This window comes from Condylostylus longicornis, unplaced genomic scaffold, assembly GCF_029603195.1.
Source record: "Condylostylus longicornis isolate FDR11 unplaced genomic scaffold, ASM2960319v2 ptg000004l, whole genome shotgun sequence".
Lineage (NCBI taxonomy): Eukaryota > Metazoa > Arthropoda > Insecta > Diptera > Dolichopodidae > Condylostylus > Condylostylus longicornis.
This window is the reverse complement of record NW_026577973.1, coordinates 6,484,112-6,497,103: the sequence shown is the minus strand read 5'-3', so window position 1 is coordinate 6,497,103 and position 12,992 is coordinate 6,484,112. Positions and strand designations below refer to the sequence as shown.

Here is a 12,992-nt window from a genome sequence, read left to right as displayed (position 1 = left end):
AACTAATGAAACCTGCTAAATTTTTGTTTTTTTCAAATGTGTTGGAAAAGGGGGAAGGGGTGGTGCTTTAGGTATAACCGTTTTTGCAACAGCCTGTAGAAAAAAAAGCAGTAACTGCATATAAATAACCATGCGACATAGAGTAACCATCGGAAGCTTGTTTAACAGGAGATTGATTGCTCTTTACTTTTGGTCCTAAAATCAATTCAGTCTGAGAAATAGTTTTCGAGATAAAGCTCGTCAAGATCAGAACTTTCGTTTTTTTTTTTTGAAATTTTTGTTTAAAAAAACTCGAAATTTCTCAAAAACTTTTCTTATTGTGTTTTTTTTTCGATGCTCTACGATGAGAGCTAAAACTAAATCCATATAATATTATTCTTTATCTCTCATAATTTTCCCACTAAAACATGTTTGTCAACGGCAATATTAAAAAATTTTGCCGTGTGGGTAAATTTGTACCAGCATTACAATTATAATGTAATTTTACAAATGTACAAGAAATAGGAAATTTTATATTAGATATTTTATTTCTGAGAGAAGATTAGGTACATTATATTCTATAAGGGATTTATGAATTTGATTTTACCTTAAGGATAAAATTTGTTACAAGTAGCTATATATACATTTTTTTTTTCCTAAAGGTTTTAAATATACCACCTGAGTTCTTAAATCATTGTCAAAATATATGAATTATTACATTTTTGGTTAAAAATTCCTATTGTGAGAAAAAAGTAAAAGAATTAGAATTTAATATGAATGGAAGTTATTAAGTAGTTTATAAATGTTTTAGGGAGATTTACTAAAGTTAATTTTAATAAGTTTACAATTTATTTATCCCAAAATAGACAACCAGCACAATAATATAGTGTAAGCAGAAATTTATATAAACCTAAAATTATAAGTTAGAATAATATTTAGAAATGATTTCTGATTTGATTTTAGGGAAGAAAAAAACATGTTAGATATATTTCTCAACAAAAAATGTACCGGTCGTAACAGAAAAATTAAATTGTTTTCAAGCGAAAGAAGTAAGCTAAGAAACTGTAGTTTTCAAAAATAGAAGAGCTTTCTGGAAGAGCCACGGGGCTTGCCAATGCTTCCCGAAATATGATCTCTTCTCCAAATCTAAAACACTTTGCAAATAAGTTATGATGAAAGGATCAACGGCCAAATTATCAACTCTTCTTAAATACACATTTATTTTTTGGTTATAATGTGTTTTTTCCAATAAATTCCAATGAATTCGAATTGAAACGCAGATAGTCGCACTTTTATTCTACTATAATTGTTTAAATTTTAAAAATATTGGCCACAGGCTGTTAATAAATATTCGTTTTATGAATCACAACAAAAAAATTTCGACACACTAATTTTCGTAATAACCAATCTTCCCCTTGAGATATGCAATAAATAAAGTTAATAAAGCAAAAGGAAACTTTGACAATTTTTTGAAAATTGCAGACAAAAAAAATTTGTCAAGTTTCGTTTTAGCTTAAGATTATACCAGAAGGTTTAGGACTCTAGTATAATCCGGTCTGGGTCTCTAATATTAGGTCCGGAAGTCGATACTCAAAATTTATAGATTCTTATTTCAATGTGCCCGAACTATATGACGGTTTGTCATAAATGAACTGATGTTTCTTCTTTTGGTTCAAATTCAGTTCTAAAATTCAAGTCGGTTATTTCTTAATAGTTGCGTTTAAAATGTTTGGAGTTGCGTCTTAGAATTGGAGAATAGTCTTTCTATTTATTATATGAGAAAAATATGTATAAGTTATATTTATAAACTACATAACAAAAGCATATAGAGCAATTGGTTAAAAATTCATAAAACTGAACAATTTTAAAAACAGAAAACAGTAAGTTAAGGAAGATCTTCTCCTTTAAATCAAAGTTTTAATAATTTTTATTGTATTTATTATTTATTTTGAAATTTAAAATTTTTTCATAATAAAAATATTATTTTCATATTTTCTTCCTTTAAAAATTTTATTTTCATTACAGGTAGTAAAAATGATGATGGTTGTCGTATTCATATTTGGTGTATGTTGGCTTCCATTTCATGTTTATTTCATTGTTACATCATATTATCCTAACATAACTAGATCATCATTTATTCAGGAACTTTACTTAGCATTTTATTGGTTGGCTATGAGTAATTCAATGTATAATCCAATCATATATTGTTGGATGAATTCAAGGTAAAATTTATACAATATATTATAATAACAAATTCGAAAAATAAAAAAAAAAAAAGAAATTTTTGAAAAATTACTTAGACAAGAGTTAAGTAAGTCAAAATATTCACATATTATTTCTTGTGATGATTATCTTAACTTCATTGGTGTAGGATGAAAATATCATACGATTACCTAACCACATAAGAATATTCTGATTTTTTTTTTCTGGGAAATTGATAATAAAATTGGTTTAAGATTACAAATTTGATATATTTCTCGAATTATGTATATATATAAACATATATTTTTTGGAAAGAAGGAAGCAAACAAAATAAATTGTTTCTTTATCTAAAATTATTTTTTTTCTACAAGCAAAAAATTGTTTCTAAAGGTAACTGGTTATATGTATGAGTAGCGTTATAAGAAAATAAGCAGCAGAAAAATTTAAATGAAAAAGGATTTTTTCGTTATTTTGATAAATCGAAGAATATTTTTATTCTATAATAAATAAAGAAAAACTCGAATGTTAATAAAAATGAAAAGCACATGTTTTTCAAAACGAGGAAATATTTTGGTTTCTATATGCGTGGCAGCCTATATGAGGATATAAGCGTGAGAATTGTATTTTATCGAAAAAAAAAATCTTTTTTAATAATCTTATATTGGCATTCATTTATTATTAAGCGGAATGGAGGGCACGTGATCAGAGTTTTTATATTGTTAATCAATTGTTTGCATCGTTTTATAAGGTGTATTTGTACATATTGTAGGTTTTTCAAAAATATAATTTGAAATTTTTATTTGAAATTATTTTAAAATTGAATCGATTTATTAAATTATTTCATGTTATAAAAGTTTATTAGCATTTGTTTTTAAATTAATATTTTCGATGCTGGATTAGCAAGAGTTGTAAAAATATTCTATATGAATTTCATTTTAACATTATATAAAATGGTAGGTTTTTAATAAATAGAAAATTCGCGTATTAAATAAAAAATCAAATTCAATCAAAATAATTTAAAAAAATGTTGATGTTCCATGAAATTTTTCATTTTGAATGCTATTTAAAAGATTCCTATTGATATACGTTGCTTATAATTGAAAATTTAATTATTTTAGGCTAAAATTATATGGAAAAGCTTATATGGAAAAGTCCTAATAAAAAGGACGAATTGATTGAGAGTAAGCGAGTAAAATGGTGTTTTCCGTTTCGCTTACATAAAATTGTCTATACCTTTGTTTACTTGCGAATTTTTTGCAATGTTAGCAGACTATATTTATAAACTATGTTAGCAGACTATATAATGTTCTGTGAAGTAGCATTTTTCGCTTGAATAAGTGGAAATACTGCTCTTAAAAACAATTAATGAAAATCAAAATAAATGAACTTTCATTTATAATGCCGAAAAATATTTCAAAGAATTGCATGTATCTAGGATGAGCAAAAAAAAATTAAAGAGCCGTTTAACATAATGGTCGAATTCGAAGTTAAGAAAAAAAATTAAGATCATTTAAAAAGAAACGGCTTTCAGATAACGGTTAATTTCAACGACCTTTTCAATTTTGTCTTTTCTATACTCAAGCATATTATGCAGTCCATATTTTTCTGTGATAAAAAAGCCAACCAATATTTTTTTTATTTCGAAATTAAAAAAAATATTTTTGTGGCTTGTTTAAAATAAATAATGAAAAAATGGCATTTTAAGATAAGAATTTTAAGGAGTATGTCAAATTGCAACTTTTAAATACTTTTTTTCAAAAATGTTTGGAAAAGTGCTAGGAGGAAATAGTACAACTGTTGTTGTAAATGATTTGCCATATAAGAAATTTGTGTAACTCGTTTTATTTTTTTGAGCAAAAATTTTCCAATTTATAAAGTCAAATTTGACAAAAAAATTTTGCAATAGTAGTTTTTATGCTTTTATCATATGACCTACGTAAATATCACATAACATATACTGTGCGACACCTGCCAAAAATTATTAAAAACTATTGAAAAAAAGCTCAACGATAAAAAGTTGTCGTGAATTTATAAATTACAGAGATAAAAGCAGGCTTCACACCCAACATTAATTAGATTAAATTTAAATTTAATTTTTTCAAAGAATACGACATTGAACCGATTTGGAAACAAAAATATATATTAAAATTCGAATATATGTTCAAAGAATATATATTCGTTACAGTTAGTTGAGTTCATGAAGGATACAATACGAGTGACTTACTCAAACTATATAAGCCCGCATTTAAGTTCTCAAGGAAATTTACCACAAAGCATTACTATTACTCAAATGTTACTAAAATTATGAATTTTTTACTTAAAAAATTTTACACAAATAGTTCCAACTAAAGTATTTACTCATTTTAATAGAAGTACCTCAAAATTTTCCGTGATCTCGAGAAAAAAATTTCAAAATAAAACGTTTTATCAAAAAGGTTTTGTTTAAACAAAAAACTCTTCCCTTATAATGCACATGAAGTATTTTGAACTTTTTAAATTTGAAAAAATAACTTTTACAGTTACTTAACCACGTAACACAAACACTGTAAACTTAATAGGATTTATAGTTCAAATCATATTTCATAATTTAGTAGTCATATCTACTTTAAGAGAATGCATTATTCAAATTTTCAAAAGAGAAAATCCTTTATGTGTACACTCAGATTAAATATGTGAGGAAAAATTTAGCTTGATAACAAATTTTACGTGCCACTATTGTGTTCCAACAACAAATAATAAGTGACAAATGAAAACTTAAGCATATTTTGAGAAAGTGAAATTAAAGAAAATAAAAAATACTCTTATTTACTTCTTTCTTTTTTTGTTTTTTTTTTTCATTTTCATTTTCAATGCGTCTTTCTACATTATAGCATTTTTATTTTCAAGCTCTTTAAAAAAAAATTGTTGTCTTTAAAAGCCAATTTGCTGGAAAAGTAAATAAGAAAATTTCAGTATAGTATAGAAATGTAAAGGACTCATTTGTTTTCAATTTACGGAAATTTTGCTCAAAAATGTAGATATGAAAGAAAGTAAAAGCGTTTATAATGCACAAAATAAAAATGAAAATTTTTATTGTACAAAGTTCAGCTCATCTCAATCTATTCAATTTATGTCAAAGTCAAATATTCGGTATTGATTATAGAAATTCAAAATATTCAAATTTATTCTTTTAATTTCAACTTGAGAAAGTTGATGTATCAAAATTGAAATTTCAAATCTCTGTCTTCTAAGAACGCTAAGAATTCAGAATTTTGAATAAACAATATGTTTCGCTCCTACATACAATTATTTTAATAATTCAAGCAAGATTTGCTTAACTTTTAAAAGTCTTCAAACTTTGGAAAACTTTAATTTACTAATGCTTATTAAATAATTTGACTCCGACCAAATTATAAAATTTTCGTTTAAAATAAAGAATATTTTTATTAAATTATTGTTGTGACTGACCCTAAGGTTGAAAAGATCGTAAATTTTGTTGATTGCTTTAAATTTCATTTCCATTTTGATTTTCAACACTTTCAAACAAGACTAATAAAACTGAAAGTTAATTTTATTTTAAATTTAACCGTCTAGTTTATTTGTCTGGAAATAATAAGCCAAATATTTTTGGTAAATTTAAGAATTTTCTCCTTTCACAAAAATTTTATTTAAATAAAAGAAAAATATTATATTTACATTCAAGGTGCACAAATTCGTTCTCTTTTTTCCTTTTCTTTTCAGTAGAGAATTTACAATTATACAGTGTATTAGACAGAACAATCATGAAAGTGTTAAGCCAAAGTATTTAAAAAAAAAGTTCACAATTTATGCAATAGAATAAAATAAAAGAGTATTAGAAGTCGCTACGTGACAAGTAAGGTTAATGAAAAATTTAAATTAACATTTTTAAATAAAATGAAAAAAAAGGAGGCACATTTTTCGTCCTTACATAATAAAAATGTAAAAGGACTAAAATTAATATTGAAATCTATTTGATATTTGAGAACTTTTTGAGCTTTAAAAAAGATTTCTGTGCAGAAAATTCGATTTCTATTGAAAAATTGAAAATATTGCAAATATTTTGGGTAGGATTTTTTAAAAACTCTTTAATATATTTTTTTTTCAACTCTTATATTTCAATATGTTTGGGTCATTTTGGAATGACTTATTTATTTACATACATACATATTTGTATGCCGTATTAGAAAACTAAAGTTAATTGATAAAAGGTTACTAGATTTTTAAAGAGACTTTACACATAATTAATTTTAAGACTCAAAAACTTTATTAGTTGCATTTTGCTATCCTCTTGCCACTAGCCTCGTCAAGTAATGTAAAATGTAATGTAAGAAAATATAAAAGGCTTGAAATGCCTTTTACTTTACCTTTTGTCATTTCATCTTATACAAATTCCTTAAACACAAAAAGGTTTGGTCTAGAATTAATTTTTCTATCGTAAAATCTTATAAGCAGTTTGATCCAGTTCTTAATTGATTCTTTAAATTAACATTAATTTAAAACTAGTTTTTCGTTTAATTATGAAGCAACTTTTTTCTGCAACTCAAATCTGTCCCAAATTTTAAAAGTTTGTAGATTTTGATAAATATTTTCTTTTATTAATTTCTTTTTCTTTATAAAGGAAAATCCTACTAAACGGTTATAAATTGTAACAATTGATTTATTAAACAATATTCAACAAACAATAAAATTTCAAATTAAGATTTCAATCGTTCCTTCCAAGTTCTGGCTTTCATTTTATTCATTATATTCTTAATTGAACTCAATTCGAACACAAATGTAAAGGATTTTCATTGATGAAAACGAAATTTTCTTATAATGCAGTTTTTTATTTCAAGTTAAAAGTAAATTATCTAACTCCAAAAGAATTTTTGGAGTGTTCTTCTTACCGTTGGATTAATTTTGTTAATATAATATTGAATAAGAATAAAGGCCCAGTTTCACTACTTGATCAAAATTTTCTGTTTTAGGTAGCAGAAACTGACCATTTCTGTAAAATTTCTTTTATCTTATTGTGATCACTAATTTATGGCAAAATTTTGGAACAGGAGATATTGTATAATTACACACTTTCATAGCAGCGTTACCCATTCAAAAATAATGTGTTGTTCTTTAAATTAATATTTCTTAGAAAATTGTTTTCGTCATTATTAACAATAATTAATAAGCATTTTTAAAAGAAATCTTGTTAATTTGGTTTTTAATCTTAAGTAATTTTTGTTTATCATTTTTCTTTAAGTGATTTATTAAAACGATTTTATTTGAATTACTTAATAAATATATTTTTGAAAAATATTGAAAATTAATGATGAAATTCTATAGGTTTATCAATAGAAAAGTTTCAAATTCATGCCTGAAATTAAGGAGAAATCTATGCAATTAAAAAGATTTAATTTATTTTTCTACCATATTTTTATTTTTTACTTGAAATTATTCTTTTTGTACATAATTTTACAAATAATTAATTGTAAAATACTAATTTTTTTCTTATTTTATTTTCGCGTTAAAATCGTCTTTTTCTTTTTCAATTTGTCCTCTTCAAAAATGATTATTTTTAATTACCTTAATCCTAAATACATCAAAAAAAATAACAATAGAAAGAAATAACAAATTTTGACATTAAAAATAATACTATGAAATAATTTCAGAAATTCTTCAATTAATCATCTTTGTTAAATCACTATAATTTGGACAAATAATTTTTCATTAATAATACAAAATAAAGAGATGCCATTCGAAAAGTGCAAAAGAAATAAAATCGGAAAAAAATATTTGCTCTGAAGAAATATTCAAATTGATAAAAATTTACCGTGTTAATAATTACCGTCTCAGAGAGAGGTAATGTCAAAATTTAAGAAAAAACTATGTATAATAACGGTGAAGTTTGTCATTTGGCGTTTTCTATACTAATTTGTAGTAAAAGAATGAAACCTCAAATTAAACGAGAAAAAATAGAGTTGATCCTGTCAAAGAGAGGCGTTACAAACGGTAAGGCAAATTTAGTATACCCTTCGAACATACGTTCGTACGGGTATAAAAATGAATCAAAAAATGTGTGTATAGTTTAGAGACAAAAGATTGTTAAAACTGGAATTTTTAATCCTTTGATTGCTTTTAAATTTTAAGGGTATGGGAAGGGGCGGTATGTTATAATTCAATATGTATTGTAGTTATATATTTCATACCCTATAATACATACATATATTAATTACAAATGTATTATATTTATTACATATAACATTTCATCATATAACGCATTTGTATAGGCTTACAAACTACATTCTCAATTATTCAGTCTAGTATTATACTAGACAAAACTAGAAAATTACTATAAAAAATTTGATTTAGCTTATTAAATTTTTAAATTAATTTTGGATTCGCTTTAATTGCCTTTCGCTTTTAATTGTCATTTTACTTGATTTATTTTGATTTTATTTTACTGCACTACGAAGCTCAGAAAAACCCCTTTTTTTTACAATTTTATAAAAATAAAATAAATCGCAGCATTTATGAACATTTCATCAAACTCCTATAGCACGTCTTATAAATATAAATTATAATTTGTTGGTTGATACTTTATATGCGAGTATATCTGTATGTATATTACTTATATTTTGTAATATACTTAAATATTATAAAAATTTTCAAGGACTCCTTTTAAAAGTGTTGCTTTTATTGCGTATTAAAGAGGTATATACAGGCAAAAAAGAAAGTCTTCGAATTTTAGATAAATAAATGGGTTATTCTAAAAAAAAACATTATAAATTTTCCAATCTTTAAAGTATGGGAAAACATTATAATTTTTCCAAAACCAAATCTAAGCCCCATTTAATATTAAAATATATACTTATTTTATTTTATGTTTTCCCACCATTTTAACAAATGTGCAGTTCATTAAAAAAGCAAAAATATCCTTGAGTTATTGCAAAAATAGAATAGTATCTAAGCCCCATGTAGTAGATGTACCCTACAAACATAATATAATTCTAGTGGCATAATAACTATCATATAATTTTATTCCTTATCATGCTTACTGACTTCAAATATTGGTTTTGTTATTAACATAGGTTACCTTAAACTTCAGCACTGTTAGTAAACTTTTTGTGATCGCCGTTGTCACGATCACATCCAAAAAAATTTCTTGCTTTTATCATTATAAACTATCACCTGTGAACGCGACACTAAACAAGAATATATACACCTTTATTCGCATTTGTGCCTCACCATGTTGCTTTTCAGCTATACAAATTAAACGGTCCGAATAGTACGCAGCTGTAAACAATTTTAATACTACATAATCCAATCGTTTCTTTATGATTCGGAACCGAAATTTTTGATTTTATGAATTTCGTATTGTTATTTTATTTTAATTATAATAGGTTAGGTTTCCTGTTGTTGATATTTAAGCACACAGTTAATAATAAGACCATGTCTCTTTATTTTACTCGACAAGTGAGAAGCAATTGAGTAACTATTATATATTTTCATAATGTAATTTTCGAGTGAGAAAAATTATTTCGTACTGCATATCTCGTTTTTTTTTAACAATAATTTATTTACTTCGTTTCGAAGGTGAGACGCTCAGTATATAGTTTGAGAACAAATGCAAAACCCTGTTAAAAAATTGAGTAGTATTAATAAAAAGTTAAGTATCCTTCAGAAAAATTAAGAATTCTGGTTTGAAAGTGTATAACAAGTAAGATGAAAAAATAAGATACTCGATTAGGCCGTATTTTGTTTTAAATCTCATCACATCTCTAAATATTTGGACTTTTAGTACTATAAATTTATAGATTATGCTAAAATTTAAGGCACATTTGATATTAAAAGTAAACGATATAATTTGGGACGCTTGATATTGTAAAACGATTTCTTATATACGTATTGTATTTAACTTAAAAGTTTGATTAATGTGTTCCAATTTGAATTTATGTGAAAATATACAGAAATTTGTATGAAGCCTTAGACTTCTTTGTAGATTTTGAAATGAAGCACAAATATGTGAGGCGAATTTTTAAATTAAATCTAAATTTTTAGTTTACAACACACGAGCGACGTATTTTGATTGAATAACTCTTTTTTTAAAATCCCTAAATCTGAAATTCTGATGTAGGTATTTATAAATTTTTGAGTGGTAGAGAAATAAATGTGTAATTCTTTCCACTGATTTTTGGCAAAAAAAACAATTTTTCCTCATTTTCCTAGAATTATCCACGTATACTTTTGTACTATATACATACATAAAAACTTGTATTATAAGGTTTTGTGATATTATATAATATCTTTAGTGGGTATTAACTCTCCCAAAGCAACAACTAATAAATTCAATTCCCCCCGCGCATTATGAAAATAACGTTTTATATAAGTTATGACACAGATTTATTAAATTTAAAATAACATAGCCTTATCTTTGCATTTTTATGTATGGTACGTTATCGTCGTATTTTAACTTGGAAAAGAAGCCTTTTTGTATATTCATATATTCTATACGATATAAGTTATCCTTTTGAATTTTGTTAGTATTACAGAATTTTTAGGTACTATATCTATTTTTATACATATGTATTTAAATAACAATCTTCCGAATTTATTTATATTATTAAAAGGTAGTTTTAGAATGTTGATTGATGTACTGCAGAAGGTACACTATATAGGTGACCATTCTTTTCTTTATTTTACGGTGCAAAACGATAAAATCTTCTATATTGTTATATGCATTTTATATAAAATGTTCGCACCGGTTTTATAAATTTAATACTCGTTTATTTAGATGTTTATAGAATAAATAAAATATTTTTTCTAAAGTCAAAGCGGTTTTAATTAGGACAATTTTACATTCCATTACATTAGTAATGCCACAGATTTATAAGAGAAATTTTTTAATTTACCACTTTTTAAAAGAATTTTTATTTAAGTAAGTAACTAAGTAAGTAAGAGAGGGGGCTCCACTCGTACACCCGCGCAAAGCCCATGCACTAGTTCAATAGAAAGAGGCTCATCGGCAACCCCCGCACTCCAGTCCTCCCTTTGTGGAACCATAACCGCATAATCAACCCTCCAATTTTAAATTTTTTGATTATAAAAAATTTAATCTATTGAAATAGGTTAAATATTTTATAAAACGTTTAACATTAAAAAATTTCAACAGAATAAGCAATACACGGAGCGCTGATCATGGGAATTTCTGTATATTTCGAGGTTTTTAAATGTCAAAAGATTTATTAGTTATTAGATTGTATGCCATTTTTTTGAATGCTGGCTACCAATAAGGCTTAGAAGATTCAAATTAAATATAAAAATCCACGATATAGTTTGCTTCATTAACCCTGCAATATACATTCATAGAATTTTTGTACCGGATTTTTGTTTCGAAACAATGTTCCCCTCAAGTATAATAATCATTATCATAATAATATTATGTAAGGGTGAATATATAAGTACAACACCGTATACATACGGTATACAATCTATCAAAGTAGGTAGGCGAAAGATTCTTTCGGCATGATGGCTATAATAATTACTGGGAATTAAAAATATGTTCCAAGAACAAAGGTATACACACCTATAGAAATATAAAATAACAAAAACAATGATAAAAGAACAAAGAAAATCTACCATAGTCAAAGTTTGTCTTATTTTGTTTTTATTTCTTTGTAATGATAATTTCACATTTTTATTGCTTTCATCTGTGCTCGCTTTAGGCGGCGAGACACATTTTTTTTTCTGGATATAAGAAAAATATTTTTCGATACTTTATAAATTTCGAAAATTTTCTCTCAGCTTCACTTTTCTTTATTCAAATCAGACTTTCTTTTATTTTCTTTGAAAATTTTAAAAATTTCTTCCGGCGACCAATGCGGTACTTATATAGATCATCATAGTACGATTATTATAATGTCAAAATATATTCTGAGACATTAAAGAAATTGTAATCGATCTTTTTAATTTTTTGCTTTTTTTTTTGAATAAATTTTCAGGAAATTTTTAAGGGAAGTTGCTTGTTAAATAATGTATTGGAAACAATATTTTTTGATGAGATTTATCAAGCCTTGACAGGCACTTCTAGAAAATTAAAATAATTAATTGTAAAATTAGAGCGGAAAATTAATATTTTGTACATTATACGATGATTTAAGAAAATTTTATTCAGTTAATATTTTTGTGAAAAATTACTTACCGCCCATTAATTATGCTAATCTAAAAATAATTTATAGATTTTATTTAATTTTCTGCTGATAAAAAAAATAACAACAATATTTTGTGGTTGAATAATTCATTATTTTGGCAACACAGTAAGTAAAATGGGAAGAATTTTCTACAGATGATTTCTTTCATAAACGAAATGCGAAATTTAAATTGAATTTTAAATTGATAAACAGCCGTTTGTTAATGCCTGCATATAAGAATTTCTTAAAGTTTTCCGTAAAAATTATAGCATAATTTGATAGTTTGAACATTAGTACTAGTTATCTGAAGATTTATATACATATTGCTTAAGAAAGTTAGTTCTTATAAATAATTTCTATGAAGAATAAAGCGAACGACGCGTGGGAAAACCAAATTACACGAACGTACACTATGAAAAATTCTCATTTAAAATTGCACTGCAAACGAAAATTTTAATGTAAAATTAATAAAAGTATTAAAGAATTCCTAAGTTTATTCAATGGTATTGGTCAAAACACTCGATGAGACTAAAATATTATGCGTGCGATCAAATGATCAAAAGGTATTGTAAAATTTTTACTATATTTCAAAGTAAATTTACACAAGAAAACTGATATTTTGTTTTCAAATTTAAAATTTTACTAGAA

At 25.1% G+C, this 12,992-nt stretch overlaps 1 protein-coding gene across 3 annotated transcripts in view; it reads left to right on the top strand.

The window, feature by feature from the left end:
• LOC129609220 (tachykinin-like peptides receptor 99D) overlaps window positions 1-12,992 on the top strand; it is a 76,834-nt gene that overhangs the window by 43,739 nt on the left and 20,103 nt on the right. For all 3 annotated transcript variants that reach the window (XM_055521151.1, XM_055521156.1, XM_055521159.1), the window contains exon 6: window positions 2,005-2,201. In XM_055521151.1, the coding sequence (XP_055377126.1) occupies window positions 2,005-2,201 (197 nt within the window). The remainder of the gene's footprint in view (window positions 1-2,004; window positions 2,202-12,992) is intronic.